The sequence below is a fragment of the Neocloeon triangulifer genome, unplaced genomic scaffold, assembly GCF_031216515.1.
Source record: "Neocloeon triangulifer isolate White Clay Creek 2 clone unplaced genomic scaffold, ASM3121651v1 ptg000001l, whole genome shotgun sequence".
Lineage (NCBI taxonomy): Eukaryota > Metazoa > Arthropoda > Insecta > Ephemeroptera > Baetidae > Neocloeon > Neocloeon triangulifer.
The window spans coordinates 6,208,641-6,230,666 of record NW_026775544.1 but is presented as its reverse complement, the minus strand read 5'-3'; the positions used below and the strand labels follow the sequence as shown (position 1 = coordinate 6,230,666).

General features: G+C 34.8%; 3 protein-coding genes across 4 annotated transcripts in view; 2 read left to right on the top strand and 1 right to left on the bottom strand.

Annotated features, from left to right (window-relative positions):
* Positions 1-13,803, top strand: part of LOC132194282 (glycine receptor subunit alpha-2-like) — a 38,229-nt gene extending 24,426 nt beyond the window's left edge. Inside the window, exons 3-11 of the mRNA XM_059615456.1 lie at positions 2,997-3,050; positions 3,687-3,769; positions 4,719-4,786; positions 5,090-5,212; positions 5,818-5,918; positions 6,912-7,129; positions 10,228-10,442; positions 11,236-11,469; positions 12,422-13,803. Of these exons, the coding sequence (XP_059471439.1) occupies positions 2,997-3,050; positions 3,687-3,769; positions 4,719-4,786; positions 5,090-5,212; positions 5,818-5,918; positions 6,912-7,129; positions 10,228-10,442; positions 11,236-11,469; positions 12,422-12,598 (1,273 nt within the window). The 3' untranslated portion in view covers positions 12,599-13,803. The remainder of the gene's footprint in view (positions 1-2,996; positions 3,051-3,686; positions 3,770-4,718; positions 4,787-5,089; positions 5,213-5,817; positions 5,919-6,911; positions 7,130-10,227; positions 10,443-11,235; positions 11,470-12,421) is intronic.
* A 1,252-nt stretch (positions 13,804-15,055) lies between these two features.
* Positions 15,056-18,786, top strand: LOC132196298 (speckle targeted PIP5K1A-regulated poly(A) polymerase-like). Its single transcript, XM_059618849.1, has 6 exons — positions 15,056-15,350; positions 15,435-15,704; positions 15,763-15,874; positions 15,925-16,283; positions 16,746-17,534; positions 17,868-18,786. The coding sequence occupies exons 2-6, from the start codon at positions 15,449-15,451 to the stop codon at positions 18,626-18,628; spliced, it is 2,277 nt and encodes a 758-aa protein (XP_059474832.1). The 5' UTR covers positions 15,056-15,350; positions 15,435-15,448; the 3' UTR covers positions 18,629-18,786.
* On the bottom strand, positions 18,646-21,294 carry LOC132196304 (uncharacterized transmembrane protein DDB_G0289901-like). 2 transcript variants are annotated; one of them, XM_059618861.1, is made up of 10 exons: positions 21,151-21,294; positions 21,034-21,091; positions 20,823-20,978; positions 20,596-20,766; positions 20,404-20,516; positions 19,415-19,864; positions 19,323-19,356; positions 19,200-19,264; positions 19,047-19,149; positions 18,646-18,994 (listed from the first exon to the last, which is right to left on the bottom strand). In XM_059618861.1, exons 1-10 carry the CDS (start codon positions 21,184-21,186, stop codon positions 18,753-18,755), a joined length of 1,428 nt encoding a protein of 475 aa, XP_059474844.1. In that variant the 5' UTR covers positions 21,187-21,294; the 3' UTR covers positions 18,646-18,752. The 2 variants fall into 2 exon arrangements, with proteins under 2 accessions (XP_059474844.1, XP_059474854.1); XM_059618871.1 differs by having other exon boundaries at positions 21,046-21,091.
* Between the last annotated feature and the right edge of the window lie 732 nt (positions 21,295-22,026).

Genomic DNA, 22,026 nt, shown 5'->3' with positions numbered 1-22,026 from the left:
TTTTTTTCTTTTAAAAAGGAGTAAATCACGGAGAATGAAAATCCAGAGACTCTTTTTTAATTTGGACAGATTTTGGTGAATTTATTTCCAAATTTACTCTACTTTTTTTTCAAATTTAATTTAATTATTCTTTTTAAATACTTCATTTAGACTTTTTTAATCAATTTGTTTTTCGTTGATGATTTATCATTTGACAAATTGAATAAGTGCGGAAAGTTCTGTGTTTGTGTTTACGTCGCCGATTGAGAAAGAAACTGCTTACTGGGCAGCAAAAAATAACAGTTTTTCTCAGCGATTCCTTTTGTCAAATAATCTCGCGGCGAAGCTATGCGAAAGAAAAAGTCTCTCTGGCCATGAGGTTTAGTTCCACTCCTTCAGCCTGTCTGCAATATATCACCAAAGTCGAGAGACAGCTTTTATATTATTTGGTCTCCGCGGACCGTCTTTCCTTCCGGCGGCTTATTATTTTGCCTGAATTCCATGCGTGTGGAAAACCAAGCTTGACGCAACACTTAATGCGGAATGAGAGAGAGAAAGTGAACTGGACGCACAAGTTCTACATTGTTTTAGCATCCTTGCAATATACTATAATGTTGTACTGCTGGCAAACTGAGAATAAAATTTCATGGCTGGTTTTAAGATAAAAAAAGGAGTAATATGCAGGGAATTTTAAAGTTTTTAGAGAAAAAAAAAACAGCTTTTGCCTTTTGCCTCCAAGCAAGACGTAATTATTGGTGACAATTTCAAACAACTCTCTGCAACAATGAGGGAAAAGCAAACTTTGAATCTCTTTCTAAAGAATTTAAATATGTTGAAAATTTTAATAAAAACAAAAGATCCAAAAGATGCCGATTATTCTGGATTCTCATCCGCGATTTTTATATAAAATCACCAAAATTTTAGAACTGAATATTTCATTACAATTCGGTTACAAACACAGAAGTTTTAAAAAACAATATTGGATTTTCAATTCTTATGAATGTTACATATTCTTGGAAATTTTATGAATTTTTAAAATTTTTTCCTTCTGAATTTTATGTTGTCAATCTCTCCAGAATCTCTCCAAATTATCTAGGTGATACATTTTGGTGCATGCCAGAATCCTATCTCTCTGATGTAATTTCCCTGTCAGAAATTAAATTTGAAACACAATAGGGCATTGGAATATTTTCCTGGATCTTTCCTGATGTCCCACAATTCGCTCCCCTGTTTCAAAATTAAACCGGTCGCCCTGGTTGTGGTAGATAAGAATTTAGCACTGGCCGCGTTTGCAGTGAGATGCAAAACCGTGTAATATTCGAATCTCCAACCACATGCGAGGCGAGCGTGTGTGTGCAAGCTTTGGTGCCTTGCGTTGCTCTTTGCCAGAAGAGCGAAATTATCAAATGATAAGGATGATAGGCTTGGAGCGAAACTCGACTGCCAGTGACACACTCTGCGCTGCGACAGGAAATGCTCTCTTCCTTTTTACTCCTCTTTGATGTCGCGACAAAAGTTTGCGCTGAAAAGTTGCAAAAGCTGCTCACCTTGCCTCGAGTGTTACTTTCGAAAATTGCTTTTTTTTAAATGAAACGTGCAGTATCTCCCAAATAATTTTAAATTGTTTTCAAACTTTTACTGCATTCAATACGTACCTAGATAATTCGTTAAAATTAAACTTCAATACTTTTTTTCCATTTAATAAAATAGATCCATGACTTTGATGTACTTTGAATTATTTTTAATTTTTTTAATCCGTTTGGTAATCAAACGTTGAACCCATTATTGTCAGATTTGGTACTTAAAATATTAAATTGAACGTAGTTCCATCAAAATTGTTGATATTTTGGAGTTTTTTCAGTTTTTTTATGTCTTAATTGTGAAAGCTGCTGATGCAAATCTCTGTTGTGAATGGAGTTAAAATTAATTAAAATAGACTTACAAAATATTTAATGGAGTTTCTGTTTAAAAACAAAATTCTATCAAGAGCCTTTATTTATTATTTATTGAATTTTTGTATTTACTTGACATAACTTAATTTTTTACGTTTTGAACCTTGATCTTAAAGAATACAATAAGCGATAAGTCTTTTAATGAAATATATAGCATTTCATATCTCTTATTATGATTTTATTCTTGTTACAACTTCACAGTGAAGCCTTCACTTAAAAAACAAACGACTATACCAGTCTTATTTTATAACTTTCTTGTCACACAAAAAAGGGCTGCAGAGATTTGCTGAAGCTGATTATGAGAGACATGTTTGTTTTTTTAAGGAAGATAAGCCCGTTTTTTGCAGTCCGCTTGTTGATTTTGTAAAATCCCATTTTTTTTCCATGAGCAAATTTAAATGGAAAATGCCATAAAAGGGGCAGTAAAATCACAACGAATCTAAATTTCATTATTGAGATCCTAACAGATAATGACTTTAATTAATTTAAAAATTTCTGCAAATTGAAAATAAAACAGATGAAACAGTAAGAAAAAAATAGAATTATTTTAAATCAATTTAACAAATTAAAAACTTTAAACCTCCGATGTATTTTAACCATTGCCACAAATAATTAAATTTCTTTATTGAATCTCATTTTTATAATCCACTTTTAAAACATTTTACTCTCTATGTGGAAAGAAATGAAAAGATCTTGCGCGTGTATAGGCTGTCGGCTGTCCTTTCATTAACCTTAGGTGTGTGTCGCCGTCAGCAAATTCCACGGTAGAACGGCAGCGAAACTCATTTCGCAATTCCTGTGAGAGGAGTCCAGCATCCAGCGCAATAGATTAGCACAACTTCACGTGTGTGGTGTAGAAAATAAGATAAAAAAGTGACGCGCGCTGTTTTATTGCAGAGGAGATCTAAAAACAAATGAATTTATGGCGGACGTTAAATATCCTCCCTCTTTTTAATTGCCGAATGAAATTGGCTTTTACTGCCCCAAGTTGGATAATTCCTCCGGCTTAATTGTTTCCTACATCTAGAGTTTTTTTTCTGACTTTTTCGTTCTGCTCTGTTCCAGATACACAAACACCACAACTGCCGCACCGCACGTGGACGACGACGACTCCCTGAGGTGAAAAAATAATGAGTGGGTCATTGCACAACCAGGCCGAATGCGATTTAATTAAAAGGCCAAACTTTTAACTATTCCGGCTGCACATATGTTGGCGCCCATTAATTAATTTTCGCTCCAACCACCGCATTCTCCAGTGGAAATATAAGGCTTGTTGTGAAAATATGTCTCAGTGCATGCATTTTTGTAAATTACAGAGCTGCGGGGTTTAACCACGCGAGTAATATGTCGTAAATTTTACACTGGTTACTTAGCCAAGTGTTGGAAACACTTGATTCCAAATTTAATTTTTACTTATCCAAAATTAACGAATTTTGGTAAAATCTAGAAACCATAAACTATTTACAATAAAAATTTTATCAAGCTCTAAATGGAGAACAAATAATTAGACGATTCCACACATTCACATAGAAACATAGCTTGTTCTTCTATATTATAAAGTAAATGATACAATGTTTCATGAACAAACAAGGGCACAATATCAGTTAATTAAAGACTGTAGCGTAGGACATATTATTATGGTTTTGAAGTGTGAAGTAAGTGAAGTTGCCTGGTGGCTGTTGTACCTTAACCTTTGGGCACGGCTTTCCTTCAGCCTTTGTAATCGAGAGCCGCTTGCTTGCTTGTCATTTCCAGATGGCAAAACTTGAGCAATCTGCAAATATTAGACGCACTTCTGAAGAAATATGACAGACGGGCGACGCCAACCAACAACCTCGGTGAGCCAAATTGCTTTCGTTTAATTGCGCGCTCTCGCTCCTCGCCAACATAGTTAAATGGCTGGAGACATTTTCCACCAACCCCTAACAAGTGCAAGAGGAGTATAAATTTATGGGAGCTCACGGATTCGGAATGTCACAAGGGGGATAGGGTTTATTTATCGCACCTTCCCAAAATCGGCAAACCATGTTAGCAAATTGCAAATGAGTTGGCTCTAGTGAGAAATTCATTTGCATAATTCTTATTTGTTTAAACTTTGTCTATACTTTAAAAAAAAAGGTTTTAATTTTTGTCCAACCTTTGTTTGATTATTATCTTATATGCAATTTATTTACCAATTTATGTTATTTAATATCAAACTTACAAAAATTTTTAATTAATACTGATATTCATAAAGAATGTAACAAAACTAACTATACCAGTGTAAAAAAAATTTAGTCAGGAAATGAAAATATGTTGCAGTGGGTACTGGTACGAACGTTGATATTTATTTATCAGTGTTGTTAGACAATCAGAGATGGTACCAGTTTGGTGGAACCATATTTGATTAGTCCACAAACAATGAAAACCCAAATTCCATTGATGTATGAGCTCCCATTGATCTAGTGTTTTTTATTAATTCAAGTAAGTAATAAATCAGAAATTATGATCGATAAGTAATATAAGTAATAGTGTTATGTTCATCGAATGCACTTACAAATCAGGCGGTCAACAATATTTTGGAAAATTCACTTTTTAATAATTTATGATGTAATGAGGAATAAAGAAAACTCATCAATCTTTTATATTTCTTCTAAAACGGCATCAATTTGTGTCTTCAATAAAAAAATTTAATATTTTCACACTCCTTTAGATATTTTTGATACTTAAAAAAAATCACGAATTTTCTAGTAAAACAAGAATCTCCTTTCCTGGTCTTTTATTAATAGATCCATTAATTTTCTGCAGGCATCCCCACGGAAGTTCAGTGCGACATTTACATCCGCAGCTTTGGCTCCATCAACCCCTCGACCATGGTAACTCCTGGTCCCTCTTGATATATCTTTCTTCTTCCGTGATAAAATATTTTATCGATTCGCTTTTAAACCGTGGCATCTTGCCCGGCTGTAAAATCTGTTGTTAAAAAAGAGACCCTTTTATTTTTGTCCGCATAAATATAAAAAACGTCAATTTTTTGCTTACCTGGACCCTTTCTTGTAAACCGGAAAAATGAAATGAAAGGCGAAATTTGAATTTTCTACCACCAAATCCCTACCTCTCGTGTTTTCTTATTATGTTGCGTTGCCACAAGAGAGTCGAGTTACAATTTTCGCCCGCAGGATTACCAGGTCGATCTGTACCTGCAACAGACTTGGGTCGACTCGCGCCTCAAAAATAAGCATCTGACAAGAGCCATGGACTTGAATGATCCCAACCTTGTGCAGCGGATTTGGAAGCCTGAGGTGAAATACATTGTTTACCCAATTTCAAATGAAAACATGCCAAGCTTGTCCTTGTCAGTTACTATGAAAACATAGAATAGGAGTTGAAATACTTTTCTGATTTGGCAAGCTTTAAAAAATGAGTTTTCTTCTCACTTTTTATTAATGTTCTAGTTGATTAAAATTTTTTTATTGAAACGATTGATTAATTTGATATTACTAAAAAATATGTTGACATATTTTTAAAATTAAATAAGATGATATCTTAATTTTTATTCTCAAAATAGATTTGAGGAGATTTTCGGAAGCAAAATGTTGGGTAAAACTTTATTTTAGAAATTGTTGTTAAATGCACAAATGCCATTCATTTTAAAGTAATTATTGTGTGCTAATGGACAAAAAATTACAAAATTAATAAGAAATGGAAAAGGGAAAGGAGATGAAACAGGAGCAAATATACAGAAACTCCAAATTGATATAAAATATTTATGGAGCTTTGCTAAACTTTGAAATTACAATAACAGAAATAAATATTAAAAAAAAACTCGAGTTACTCAAGGAAAAATCCTCCTTGTTTTGTTTCACATTCGCACATTTTAATCAGGATAACATTGTCTCATACAAAGGTTTTCTTCGCTAATGCCAAGCACGCCGAGTTCCAGTATGTGACTGTTCCTAACGTCCTTATCAGAGTCGCGCCAGATGGGAAAATCCTCTACATGTTAAGGTAATAATAATACAGTCGCTGCTCTCTATGGGGCACTACTACAAACTGTTGGGTCTCGACAATGAGCATCCAGTTAAAATTAGACTGCTGGCTGGATTTTGCTTCCTTCTGCAACCTCTCTCTCTCTTGTGTGTCATTTCTCTCGATTGTAGTCCACCCCGTTGGAATTTGGAATTTAACAACAGTTGATATTTACCTGGCCCGCACTTCCATTTCACAAAAGGGTGCTACAGACAGTGCGACTGAATTTGGAAGGATTAGAATTTTCGCTTTTATGTTTTCATTCTGTCGCTCGCTTTTGTATGTAAACGTAAACCACAATTCGGTGGTGCGCAACCCGCTGGACAGGTGTGTCGGGCAGGATGCTTTTTAACAAGCATCGGCTGCACGTCGTTTTCAATTTGCCGGCACATGCAAAAAACAGAAAGTAAATTGAAATGTTTGTTGATTTTGCCAATAGTTTTGTGATTGAAAGTTGATTAAAACTTATTGATCGATTGCAAGCTGGAAAATTCTCATAGCTGACCACTAATTACAACTACATTCATCGAGTAAAAACCTTTCCAACGCTCTGGAAAAATGAGTTTTCTTTTGTGCTGAAATAAATTGAGTCGATTGAATTCATGTTGATTTTTTAGACTTGAAAGGGCGAAAATCATTTACATTAATTAAATAAAAATATAAATAGCAAACGTCAGGAGGATAAAATGAAATAACAGAAGAAAAAATATAACTTTTAACTTTTAATTTAGCAGCCATACAGAGTCAAAGTTTGTTGAATTGGTTAAAAATCGTTTTTACATTAATAAAATTACATTTATGAATTTTTAAATTTATCTCTACAAAAGTTTGAGAGTCACAACTTCAGAGCTACTGTCACGCTAATTGGATCTTCGAAAGAAATATCAAAAGTGCCTTCCTCCTTTTCTTTGCTCGCTCAGATATGCAAGAACCTATTTTTCAGATTAATCTGTGACGAAAATGTGTTTGCAGGCTGAAACTGACATTCTCCTGCATGATGGATCTCTACAAGTTCCCTCTGGACGATCAAATTTGCTCAATGGAGATCGCTTCCTTTTCGAAAACAACCTCGGAATTGGTTCTCAAGTGGGACGAGACTTCACCAGTTCGCATGTACCAGGGCCTGAAGCTGCCGCAATTCAGAATCAGAAGCGTTAAAGCGTCGCACTGCAAAGAGGAGTTTCACATCGGTTCGTATAATTCTTTTCTTTACAAAATTAAGTTTTTTTCATTTCTCTTTGCATGGAGATAAAAATTTGATTGATTTGCAACAAATTCCAAACTAACCACATTGTAGACTTTTCAATATTTTCATCATTAATCATTTCCTAATCTCCATTCTTTCACTTCTGTCAAAGTGACACAGACAAATAGCTTAAGAGTTGGAAGAATATGTTTTTGTGGTTTTTAACTTATTGCAAAAGCATTGAAAATGCCAAAAGAAATTCAATTTTTCTTAAAATTTCTATAAAAAATCATGTTTGCAAACTTATTTGTTAAAATATATCTAAATGTTTTTAAATCATTGGTATATTTAAAATAAAAACAGTTTTGCCACTTCCATTTTATAAGTTGTTTTATAATCTATTTGCCATAGAATTCAAACTTAAATGTACCAAATATACTGTATTTTTAACTTTTAAAGTATATCGTCGGCTACGCGGCCAAATGGCCGATCTGGTAATTACCCCTGTGGGGAAAATGGCTAGTGGCCACTTTCCCCGTTGGGGAAAATGGCAGATGAGCCTTTTTTTAAATTTTACAGGAGAAGCAAAAAACTGATTATCTGCTCTAATTTTCTATGTTCAGATTTCAAAATTTGAACCAAAGTTCAGCATGTTATTGCAGATAATTTGGTAGACTTAATTTTCTTTTAAACCTTAATATACCACTGTTGTAAGAAATTTAAAGGGAATTAATTCCACACTGAAAGAGTAAAACGTACAATACAATCGAAATCAAACCACTTATGCAATTATTTCCTGCTTTTCTTTGTTCAATTTAACTTGATAATAATATTTTATTTTATATTAATTCATCGTATTTTACAATATTTTTATTATTTTATTTTATTTCAATTAATTTAAATTTTATTCTTTTATTTGAACAATAGTAAACAATTTTGGCATTAAAAGCATTTTTTTCTTATTTCACATGACCCGGCGTCACTTCTAATTATAATCTCATGAATAGTTTTACTAATACTTACTATAAATTGCAATAATTAGTAAAGTAAAATCTAGCTCGGATACAACATTAAGCTTCTGGTTGCATGTTAAATATTTTAATAATAAAATCTATATTTTACTATCTATTTGATTTTAAAATTATATCTATTTTAAAGAATTTTTTGCATTATCATGCAAAATGCATGAAAAAGCTGTCACTTTGGAATACAATATTGACGAAACTACAGCTTATTCTGATATTTTACTTCTTAATTTATGTTAGGTATTTTATTAAATTTATTAAAATTTTATTTTTATATTTTTTTTATTTTCGATATTTTCATTATTTTTAACATTTATTGCATTTAAAACAATTTTGGCATTATTCAGCAAGCGGGAATGCTGTGGATCTTGGTATAGGGGGCGTGGCACTGCCTTACTTTTGCTCCCCTAACTCGCGATAGTGAGACATCTACTGAGAAAGTTGATACTTTTATGGTTATTTCTGATGCAGATTTGTACACTGAATGCATTGGAACAATAAAAAAAATTTGTCCGGAAATGCTCATCTGCCATTTTCCCCAACGGGGAAAGTGGCCACTAGCCATTTTCCCCACAGGGGTATTTACCAGATCGGCCATTTGGCCGCGTAGCCGACGATATCAAATTTGCTTTTGATCTTCAAGTTATATCAATCATTCACAATAAAGCTCAAAATTTGAATTAATATTCATAGCTAGGGATTTAATTTTAACATGAGTAAAAAAACACCTCAAAAATCATCTATCTACGGTGGTTTTAAAGGATTTGAACTTTTTTTCTCTCGATTTAATTTAATTTAACTAAATTCTAAAAAATTATGAGCATTTTTCCCACCAGACTTTTACAATGTAGGTTTTTGGTTTGCCGGCGTTATAAAAAGGAACTGGCTGCCAAAACATTCCTTTTTCCACCGACAAAATTTCTTCTGCGGAACGGTTGAGATTTTAGAGAAATAACCCTCTGCGCCTCTCTTCTCTCCACTTTTTGTTTTCAACAAATATTTCATGCCTGCCCAACAAGAGCCATTTTCGTTTTTTGCCTCACTTTATTGCGGGCACTTTGCGAATTAGGCAGAACTAGAGAAAAAGCACGACGAAATGCAAACGTTGTCGCCTGCATGTTTTTGCTCCACCTGACTGCCGCGCGTTCTGTTGTATGTGCCACTGTTAATTAGTGTGCGCGTTTACTTCCTGCACCACGCGCAGTTTAATTTGGCCAAAACAACCACAAGACCCCAGCGTGTCATGAGCATGAAATTTATTATGCTCTATACTTCATATTTTGTGCTTACAGAGTTGTTTTTAAACATATTTTATAATTAATAATTTATGATACATTTTAAATATTTATTTATATTTTTCAAATATTTCATTGTATGCTTTAATTTTTTTTATTAATTTCTTTTTTATAAATAAAATTCCCAAGTTAAAAAATAAATTATGCCTCATCGATTTAATAGTAATTTTATTAATAAATAAATTATTTTACTGTCGTAGGCAGATCTTAAAGGCACGTCGCTCCTAAAGAAATCAATAAATTACCTGACTGCAATTCGTGAATTGTAAGAGTAAAAACAAAATTAACGTTGAATTTGTGTCACCATTTTTTATATGATTAATTTCTAGAAAAATCTATGTGTACGTTTAAATAAATTTTTTTAAATATTCAATTTTTCTTTGAATTCAAGATTAGGACAAATCAATGAGCAAAAAAGCAAAATAAATTTTTAATTTGCAAGTCTAGGTATTCATTCGAGATTTAATTTCCATTTTGGAGCAACACCCACAAAAGCGTCCATAAAATATTCAACAAGAATGCGGCTCAAAACAAGGCTGAGTAATTTACACAGTCCTACCTGCCAAGGATTTATCCCTGCACACATTCTCCCCAACCCCCTTTGCACCGCAGGCAATCAAATTATGCTGGCCAAGGCCCGGCTTTATTCAGTGCCTGGAGAGAAAAGACCCTAATATATCTGCGATCTGAGTGCCGCAAATTCAATTTTGACTGTTTGCACCTGCTTGTTATCCCTCGAGAAAGAGATAAAATGGAAAAATTGCTTATTTATATGCGTGCAGGCGAGTACAGCTGCCTTGTGGCCGAGTTCCACATGCAGAGGGCTATCGGCTACCACCTGGTCCAGAGCTACCTGCCCTCCATCCTGGTCGTGGTCATCTCGTGGGTTTCGTTTTGGCTCGACGTCGAGGCCATCCCAGCCCGGGTCACCCTCGGGGTCACCACGCTGCTCACCATTTCATCCAAGGCCAGCGGCATCCAGGCTGGCCTTCCACAGGTTGAAATTATTTTTTTTTTTTAGATAAAAAAGCTAAGTAAGTAGAAATTACTAAAAGGAATTCATATAGTTCTTAATAAAAAATTTATTGAATTACACTCACTTTTGACCTCCTAAATATATAAGAAAGGAATATCATACATTTTAATTCATATTATTGTTAATGTCGTTAATGTTTATCTTTCAAAATTAAAACTTAATTTGAATTAGATCAGACTCCACTATTTAAATAAAGCAGCTTATTTTTTTTATGATTATAACATTTTAAAAAGAAGAAGTTCGGAAATATGAATTTTTGTCTTTAAATTATTATTAAGTAAGATTTGGCGCTACATTTAATAATTAGAATATTATCAAAATGAAATCTCAATAATTGGATTACGTTGTTTTGGAAATTCAATAAAAAAATAAATAACAATTAGATTTAAATTAAATTTAAAGAAGCGTGATAATAATTTTGAATTTAATAAATTTTCTTATTATTTATTAGTATTTATCAATGATGATTTTTATTTAATTATTAATTAAAGTTTACAGTAGAAATTTCAGCGTTTTTTTTTTAGTGAATGTAAAACCAATAAGTATTTTTAACTAAAACAATCATTGTTAAAAGTAAATCAAAAACCTTGTCAAAAACTATTCCATGCAATTAATAATAATAATTAAAAGTAACAAAAAAAAATGTGAAAGAGATATATAATTAACTTATATGAGGCATGGGCCAACAAGACACTTGGCTTGGCCGAGCTCCAAAAACTAATAAAAAATAATAACCGGGGTGTTTGTGGAACAGGTGTCGTACGTGAAGGCGATGGACGTGTGGATGGGCATGTGCACCACATTCGTTTTCTCGGCCCTGCTGGAATTTACCCTGGTGAATTATTTATGGCGCAGGGGAGACAGTTCACCGCTTCTTAAGCAGGACTCGCCGCCATTAGGCACCAAAGTGGTCTACCAGCCGCAGAACGACTCGGCCAATGATAAGCACTCGGACAACGACGCTTGCTACAGTGTTACTGCAGCAGAGGTGAGATGCAAAATTATGACTTAATCCATTTCATTGATTATTTTATTAAAGTCAAGTTGATTTTCAGTTATTTGAAAATTTAAAGTGATTAAATATATTAATAGTTATCATACCAGTTGTGTTTTGGGAGGATTTTATTTTCGTTGTTTTATATCGTTTTATATATATTTTTTTTAAATAATATAGAACAAAAACTTATTTGCCAAACAATTTTGATTCATTTCTTTTCCATTTCACAATTGGAATCAAAGTAAGCCAATTTTCAACCAAGAATTTATTAAGAAGTGCAATGAAATGGAAACCGCTATTGACGAAGAGAACAATAAAAATTAAATTATGAATATAAAAGACCCAGTCAAGCTTAATTGACTTTTCCCGTCACAAAAGCACTGCATGATCATTTCAAGCGGAAGGCTTTTATTTGAAATAAACCTTTCAAATAAACAAGAGTCTCCTTCTAACTCATAATGAAGAATAAGGAGAAAATGATTATGTTGAACTGACAACGAAATTAATTTAAGAGGAGCTCTCTCCCGTTCAAAAGTTTCGCACTCGAGCCTCTCTTGTACATATGTACAAGAACACAAGCACTCCGCAAATTTTAGTGGAGCTTCGCCTTCATTGCTAGCTGTATTTTGCGCAAGTTTAGCTTGAGCGTAAATTGGTAACAAAGAGAAAGCACGACTGAAACGGAAAAAGCTCATTATGAGAGGATTTTATAAGGTGTTTCCTGCACCCAAGAAAACGCAGAGAACGTGGTGAAAATAACATTTTACTTCTACTTGCTTGCATTGAAATACACCATCAAGGGCGAAACTTCCTACTTATTTTCCATGCATTTTTTTCTATCAATTTTTTTGTAAAACCTGTGGCATTTTATGCAGAAATATAATCATTAATATATTAAATTTCCAGTGCTATTGCTTATATTTTTTCGACATTGTTGATTCAGGAAAGTCAGCAGAATTCGTGCGGCGAGGAGCGGCCGTTGCCGAAGAAAAGCGTCAAGGGCAAGGCGAGCAAGTACATGGCCAAGAAAATCGACCAAGTGTGCAGAGTCGGTTTTCCCTTCATGTTCTTGGTATTCAACATCTGCTACTGGCTTTACTACTTAGCCGTGTGTGATTAAACTGCAAATCGACGCCGTCAGAAAAGTACGCGACAAGGAGAATTAATTTTGCGCGAAGGCAGTAAAAAAATAGCTGAAACTTTTCAAAACGCAGGATCAGCTGTGCTGACCTGAAAATCTTAATGACACCTTTCTACACAGTAGATTTTAAACCTAAAACGTATAATCTCTCCGAAAACTGTTTGTGTACTTGTGTAGCGAGAAGAAAAAAAAATAATTGTTTCAAAAGGAGAAATTATTCAGAGAGAAAATACTCATGTGTAAACTCAATCAAAAGCAGTGAATTCTCCTTTTTGTTTGAATTTCATGTTAAGTAGAAATTAATGGACTTGCAAATTGTAATCGTTTTTTTTTTTCAATTAAATAATTAACTTTTTCAAGTATTTTATCCCATATTTTTAAAATTTGTTACTATTAAACTTGACACCTAATTTTATAATTGATTTGCCTTTAATAAAATATTATTCAGCAAATACAATGGATATTCAAAATCAGATTACTTGTTTAGCCGGCTTGAACCTGGCCATTATTTCAGTTGCAGATAATAACATAACTCCTATAATATATTGCTAAATTTTATCAAAAAATATTTATTGCAATTTCTTTCCTTTGAGATATAAAATTTTTGTTTTCAATTTCAGACTATTGTAAAAAATTAACCAAGCCGACAATGGATGCAATAATTTTCAATCAATCAAAATTTGCAAGTCTAAAGATGTATTAATTCTGACCATTTTATGTAATTTGAACAAAAATGTGGCAAAGCTTGAAGGAAGCTTAAAATTTTTTGAAATTTTAATGGCAACTGTTCCAAAACTGAGAAAGATCTCTTAAAACCTACTTTTTAATGTTGACGATGACTAAGTAAGGGTCGAAGAAATTCAGAAGAACGGAATTAGTTCGTCTAATTAGTTCTGAAATATGCTTGAAGTTTTTTAAATAACACCTGCTCATGGAATTCAAGAATACATGTTGATTTGTGGAGAATAGAAATGTATGTGTGTGTTAGTAGAGATTGACTAATAGAGATTTTTATACAAGTGAAAAATTCTGGAATCGTTGGGATTTAAAAAGCGAAATTTTCAAGTAGCTTTAAAAACAGGATGTGCTGCGAAATGAAAAAGATTTATGAAACCGCAGGCGAAAAGTGGATGTACAAAAATCGTCATATATGTGTTGGGATAAACTAACTTCCCAGTTGATAATTTGCCAACCACACATCTTAAAAATAAAACTTGAATGTTTTAAAACAATTTTGGAGAACTAGTTTTATTTACTTGAGTTGTAATTTCGATTATTATAATTAAAATCCTATGTCAATATAAATAATGTTGTTATGATTCTAGCTGTTCTCAGCTAGCAGTTAGAAAAAATCATAGTTTGCACCGCTAGACAAGAATTGGTAATTTTTTTAAATGATGACAAATTCTGCAAAATTATATTAATTTTGTTCTGAAAGAAATCGTCTAAATTAATAAAATAACGCTTTTTAATCATTTGAAATGAATATATTATTTTTGAGCAGGTCTTCCGTAATATTCAGGGCTATCTTTTTATTGGAAATGAAGATTCGGGCTTTTCCTCGTTGCAAAATATTGTTTTTTATTCAAAAACAAACGGCTCTACCAGTTTCGGTCACGGTCTGCGACCCTATTTCATGAGCAAGAAAAAATACAAAAAATCAGCAAAATTTAAAAAACCACATTTTAACATAAAAATAAAAATCTTAAAACTAACAAATTCAAGTACCAACCTATTTTTGAATTTGTTAGTTTTAAGATTTTTATTTTTATGTTAAAATGTGGTTTTTTAAATTTTGCTGATTTTTTGTATTTTTTCTTGCTCATGAAATAGGGTCGCAGACCGTAACCGAAACTGGTAGAGCCGTTTGTTTTTGAATAAAAAACAATTTTTTGCAACGAGGAAAAGCCCGAATCTTCATTTCCATGATCATCTCCTCGAGTGTCAACTTCTTCAAACAATATCTTTTTATTATTATACTTTAAAAAAATATTTTTAGCTACAAAATCTGAAGATAGCCGAAATTCTACTTTTTTAAGCTATGCACATCATTATTATGTAACAATTTTTAAAATTTTCTACTGAGTACTGTTGCGCCTTTTTTTTCGTCAAAAATATTTTAATAAAATTCAATATTTAAAGAAAATAATTATTGAATTATGCAGTATTTTTACCCCAGTTTTTCTACGACACGAGAAAAGATTTAAAAACTCATAAAGAAAATCTGACTCAAAATTCGATATGGTTAAAATCCTTTTTTTCCGTGATTTTTCAAAAAAGCTTTTTCTATTTTGGCCTCCGAGGGCTCCGAGGCTCGCAACGAGGCGCGCTTTTGTGATGTCAGCCTCGCCTCTTCGACACTTTTGCTTATCCATGCACCACCTACCGAGTAGCTCTAGAACTAAAATCAGAGTTCAGACTTTTCACTGGCAATCCCTCGGCCAATCCCTCGGCAATCCACTATCCACCTTATATCCACCGTAACCTTGAAACGAAACGAGACAACTTCTCCGTTCACAAGTTTTTGTTGTGTTTATTTTTGCCTCGAAATGTAAACAAAGGAAAAGGTTTTCAATATGCGCCAATCTTCCGAGGATCTTGATCTCCAATCGAAAACTTGAGCTACACAGATTCATTGTCCACATAGAGCGAAAAAGTGCATGTTGACAAAATAGCTAATTTTCTAGAAAAAAAGATGATTGTCCTCTCACGGAAGCACAGTCAAAAAGAGGTATACCTACATACTTTATGATTTATAAACTAATAACTAATCCCTACGAAACACTTAATATCTAAACTTTTGTTGCTTTGACAGTGATTAAGAGCGCAATGGAGGGACCAAAGGTCAAAAATTTTATTCAAGAAATCAACGTTTGGCGAGGGAAATGGTGCTTCGAGTGCGATCAGTGGGTGAAAAACGACCGTTACCCCAATCCTGACCCAAATCAAGCAAATGATGGACAAAATAACAATTTTTGGAAGCGACACGAAGCGTCCGAAGAGCATCGAGAATGCAAAAAAACCCGTGGTGGTTTCCTGAAGGGCAAACGATGGGACGGGTTCACAATTGTCGCCTCGGTCACAGGTAAAAAATTATAGTCAAATAAGAAATTTGCAAAATCAATTTGTATTTTAATTTTTAGATGGGCAGAGGAATCTCGAGTTTAGAGAGATGTGTCAGGCTATGCGAAGACACGGATATACGACTAGGCTGTTCCTCGAGGAGGACGTTTACATAGTCACTTACAGAGAAACGTAATGAACAATTCCTTAAAAAAAAAAATTATTTCAAAGTAAATATGCAGGTGGAGCGCAGAGTCGGCGTTGAGTTCAGCCAATTTCTACAATGGCAGGCAGATCTCGGTCAAGCCCATGCTGTCGGACATTCCTGCAAGAGTCGCAAAGCCGACTGTCAATATGAAAGACTTGCAGCTGAATGCAAATGAGTCTTGGGAGAAGCAAGCCGAGGAGTTGGCAATCGCCTTCAAAGTGCTTGTGACGCCTGCTGAAATTGCCAGAGATGAGCAGAGAGTGGACCGACTGCTCTCCGACGTCCGCGGAGTTCTCAGAGAGGAATTTGAAGATGTTCGGTGCTTTGTTTTTGGGTCGAGAGTCACCGGGCTGGTCTGCATTGACAGTGACGTTGACATTCAAGTGAAATTAGGTATAACACATTCAAACGTTGAAACCTTTTTATATGAATTTCTAAATATTTGAAAATCTTTAAGCGATAAAAGCATTCAAAATTTTTAATTGTATCAAAAACTAAATTAACTCTCGATTAGACCTCAGTTAGGGAATTCATTTACTCTTTTTAGTCACCTTTTTAATTATTATTATTTTCTTACATCAAATTTATATTTGCATAAAAAAATATATTCAATAACGATCTACCAAATTAAATTTTTATTTTAGATAAAAGAAACTGAAGAGAAAATTTTCTCAAATTACAATTTTCTGGATACTTTTATTTGCAAATGAGAATAAAATTTGGTGACTGAGTTAAATTGTTCTTTTTAAGTTTCTGCATTCTGAATTTAAAATTTTAATTGATATTTGTTATTTTAAATAATTACATTTTATAATTTTCTAAGATCCCGTTTATTATTATTATTATTTTTTTTAGAATTGACTGGAACTGAGTTCGAGAACATGGCAACTGATCGTGATGTCCACGAAACACTGATGAGACTGTGCTACAGACTGTTCCGCAAAAGCAAGCCTTATTTCACCCAAATCCTGCCCATTTACTCGGCTCGCATCCCTGTCCTCCACATGCTGCACAAACCGACATTGCTTGCGTGCGACCTGACGTTCAAAAACATGCTGGCCGTGCAGAACAGCCAATTTCTCAGGTTCATCGTTTCGCAAGATAAACGCATCTTTTTCTTCTTCCTGATTGTCAAGTTGTGGAAAAAGGCGCGCAACCTCAACTTTTCCACCTACAGTCTCACTATGCTGGCCATTTTCTACCTGCAAAACCTACCTCGACCGATGTTGCCTCCAATTCTGGATCTCAAAGTTCCCTCGGACTCTCCGATGCAAAAATGCAACATCCTAGACACGCCCTTGAAGATCGAGAGTGAAATCTCCTTGAAAGACCTGGTGGTCGGCTTCTTCAAATTTCTGCCAAATTTGGACTTTGGCGTTGAGGTTGTTTGTCCTTTGCTGGCGACGACAATCGAGAAGTGGAAATTCAGGCAGAGAGAAACCCTTCCTGATGTGTTGAAGGAACTGGCCGATTTAAATGAACACGATTGTCTCCAAACTGGAAAACCAGCGTGTGTCCAAGATCCATTTGAGTTGAACCATAATGTTGTCAAAGGGGTCAGCCAACGGCAGCTCCGAGAGTTTGTCAGCCTCTGCACCAAACTTGCCCACCTCTGTGATAGTAATCAAAAGCTAGGTCTGAAAGGTAAGCTATTTTTTTCAGTGCAGTATTTTTTGTTATTTTTTTAAGTATAGTGAAACCAGCAGAGAAGATAATTATTCAAATTAATTTGTCTTTGATCATTTCAAACTCTGCTGGGAATATTTGCTTAATTTTTTCAGTTAGTGTTTCATAACTTGCAGTTGGTTTTTATATTGGAATTAATCACAAAATTTATAGGAACCTTTAGTTTCAGGTCAAAAAGTCGTTAATAATAAAATATATAACATTGTAAATTTAATTATTTTTAATTAATTGTTTTTTAACGATGGTTTACTTCTGATAGAAGTAATTAATTATACTTTTGCTTGACTGCAGATCTGTTGAATTTCACCCCATCCAACAAGGAACGAAAACCAAACAACCAAGAATTCGATTACAAAATTTGGCTCCAAGACTACCTCCCCAGCATAGAGCTGCTGCAGAAAACTCTTATCCGAGAATTGTGGTTCAGAGACGTGGTCGATGCAATCTATCACATCTTCACTGATGTCCTGACTTGCCATGAAGTAAAAAACGGCGACTCCCAATCTGATTCTGGTCAGCCACCCTCAAAGATGCAGAAAATGCCCCCGGCTAGGAGCGACGACCTGGCCAGTTGGGAGTTTGCTACGCCCATCATTCTGCTCACCTCTAGAAAGAAGCACAACTTGACTGTCAATGGCTGCCCCTTTGTAAAAGAGTTTCTCATCACCAAAGTCATGACCAGCCAGTATTACAAAGACACAAGTTCCATTGACGAGAAGTTCCACCTCAAGTTTAAGTTAGACGTGACCTCAAACCGAAAACCCGCCTTTGTCAACCTCCACATCACAAACAACGGAACAGCCTTGGACACCTTCCGAACCCTGCAAAGGTACGTCACGCAAGATTTGCTGGCGCTGGTCAACAAAACTGTTTTGTCTCCATACAAAGAGGAGCTGGAAAAGTTGAACCAATGCAGCTCGCTGGAGGGACAACTGGAAATGTTTGTCGTGCAAAACCCTGAAAGTAAACCTCAGCCAGAAAGTGGGGAAGGTAGTATACCTAAGCAAACCTCCACCAACCCCTTTTTGCAAGCAATCGAGAAGTTTGCTTAGAATTTAGTATTGAAATAACAAGACTGGCATTTCGACGTGCCTTTGATTTTCTGATTTTATTGCAAAAGTCTACTTAAAGAGTTTTCTTTGATGCAGCTTTGATGGCGTTCAAATAAATTTTGAATTATTCACAAATAAATCCCATTTTTTGATCGCAATTTTCATTGGACAGGCCAAAACCTGCCGGATCCAGGGTGACGAAAACGCAGGTGGAATTTGCGGTCCGAGACGGCTGACCTGGCAGCCACAACTTTTCGTTTGTGTCAAATGCAGTGTTGGTGCTGCACCACTTGTAGTTTCCACGGCAGCCATAGTTCAATCCGCTGACCCAAAATTTGGTTGTCGAACCCACCACTGTCGGCGAACCTATTTGGAATTGACTTTTTTTAATTTTCACATTAAAAACCATAAAATTTACTTTTGACGAAGCTAGCCAGGCACTTGATCTCTGTGACCTTTTCCATTGAAGCTAATCTCGTGCTCAAAGTACAACAAGCCTTTACTGCTTCCGCGTATGTGCCCTTCAAATTTTTAATCTCGTGTATAAATTTTAATTTTTAACAATTTTTACTAATTGCTGAGCAAAAACGTATTCTTTTCCGCAAGTAGTTTGGAAGGAACCTGTTCCTGGCGGTACTATTTTATTTTTTAGAGAAAATTAATTTGTGAAAAGAAAAGAGGAAATTGCTCTAACACATTCCGTTTCTGGCCATCGTCACCACCATTGGCTGCATAAAAGAAAAGAATGGGTTTCAATTTCTCTCTTGTTTTGCAAAAAAATATTACATTATATGCGCAGGCGTCGGAACCATTGACAGGGGGACACGTTTGATTCGGACAAACCACGGGTACTTCTGTGGTGGTCGTGGTCAATTTAGTGGTAGTCGTTGTGGTTGTTGTTTCGGTGGCGCCTGCAGCTGGACCGCCCCATCCTCCTCCTACTCCCCCTCCTCCTCCTCCGTTTGCCACCGTTGTAGCGGTGGTAGTTGCAACGGTGGTTGTTGAAGTGGTGGTTGTTGTGTCCACAGGCTGAGTGGTTGTGTCTTGCAGTGGAGCAGCAGTGGTGGTTTCCACAACGGCGCCCCCTCCACCTCCTCCTCCTGCAGCACCTCCAGTGCCTGAGCCACCACCGGCTGCGTTTCCAGCCGTGTCTGCTGCACCTCCACTTGCAGCACCCGCTGCGCCCCCTGTTCCTGCATCTGCAGCGGCACCACCACTCCCAGCCGCAGCATCTACCTTAATTGAGAGCAATATTACGTTCAATTGATTATTTATTTTAATTTAGTGATACGCATTCAGGTGAACAAAAAGGAAAATTTTCAATTCAGTTTGAATATTTTCTTTTATAGACCTGACGGTGTTGCATTCGGGTCAACTTATACTCCTCTAAATTTAAGAAATAATAAAAAGTCAGTACAAAGTATTTTGCAGGGTTGTAAAGGAATTGTTTTGCGGAGGTTGCATAATCAAATATAAAAAATCGCTTAATATGATAATAATTATTTTTTAAAAAGTCCTATATTTGAAAATACCAAAATAATATTACGTCCATCTGAATACAACCCTTCATATAAAAAGGGTATTTTATAAGCATTTTACTTGTGAAAAAGCATTTCCTTCCTAACAAGGTTCCATTCTATATTTAGTTGTTGAAGTTCCTAGTTAAGTTATTTTTAAACCAAATGTATATTTATTAGCTTCAAACCAAATCTGAGATTTTTTTTTTCTTTTCAAATTTAATTTTAATTGAAACAAGAAAAAGTTTTTATTTTTACTGTTTGCGATGAATCTGTCGTAGCATCGCCTGTAGTTCCACTGCCACCAGACGAATCAGTACCTGCTGCTCCCGCATCAGCCGCTGCAGCACCTGGGTCTGCCCCAGCACCACCTTTTTTAAAATTAATTTGAGTAAAAAATAATCCGTAATATATTTGAATGCATTTTAATAAATAAATAAATTTTTTTACTATCGGAAGGAGCTGCGGAAGATGATTTTCCTGCGCCGGCATTATTTTCCGATCCCGCCGCTTTGCCAGAGTTTGAATCTGGATAGTCTCCGTCATAAGATGCGTCTGAACCGCCTGAACCATCACAGGTGGTTGAACCGCCACAGCATTTCAACAGGATCAAACGATTGCCTAAATTCAAACGGGTTTTGCATACAGCAATCCGACACTGTTCAAGTGAATTGAACCATTATTGGTGTGGTTGCCCCTTCTGCGGTTGATGGTGATGTGGACCCTATTTCCCGACACAGCGTTAACCTTGATGTTCTGCACTCGGCCGGCTCCGTTGCCCCTTTGGATTAAGATGTTGCCGTTACCACCACTTCCGCTGCGAGGCTTCAGTTCTTTGAATTCAATTTATCATAATATGACAAATCAAATTAAATATAATTTTTGCACTTCTAAACTTGCCATTTCTGCTCTTTTCTGTTGAAACTTCTAGAGCCAGGTAGAATATCTGGGTTTGAAATTTTGGCGATTTTTTATGATGGCAGTTAAGAGAATTTAATATTTTACACTGATCAAAAGGATAAATTTCCATACTAGGGTCATTTTACTCCTATCCTAGGCAGGCCAGGCAAACATATTTCAGGTGCAGTAACTTGGAAACTACGCCCGACACATTTTCAAAGGGAAGTGTTCGTCAGATATGTCAGGACTCATTAAGTGGGGAAATTTTCTCATCAATCATTTTTTTTTGCAGTTTCCTCAATTCTTGATTGGAATAAAAATTTGTTTCACCTAACTGTTATTTTGTAATGGATAAAACAAGTTCACTCTTCTTCTTCTATGTGAGTGCAAGGGTTTATCTCGCCGTGGGTTATTTAAATTGCAACTAAATACTATAAAACAGTCAAACCAAAACCCAATGAGAAAAGCTGTTTTAAACTGAGGATAATTAATAGAGCTTTACCCAGACGTTTTCGTTGCAAAATCTGATTTATTTATTTTAGAGATCCAAATTTGTTGAAAAAGTTAAAATATATTTTGCGTTTCAAACGGAAGAATTTTGTGCAGCAGCTTAAATGAAACCCTAAATTTTCCTTGTTCTATTTGAAGAAATTTAACATTTAAAAAAAAATGATAAAAAAAATAAATAAAAAATAAACAAAACGCCATCAGAGCTCTGATTTTTGTAAAGAGTAGCAGTGGCAAGAAGATTCGTTAAAAAATGTACCTTTTTTAATACATCATAACCTAGGAATGGTTTTCCTTTTATTCATTTTATTAGAGCTAAATAATAATTGGAAATTCGAAATTCTACATGAAATATTTTCTTTCTTGATATTTTTCAATGGAAGAATTTTTTTTAACCAAAAATTATTATTATTTTTTTATTTCATGAAAATTTATGCCAATGGAAAAATGAGCAAAGCGAACAATAACAGAAAT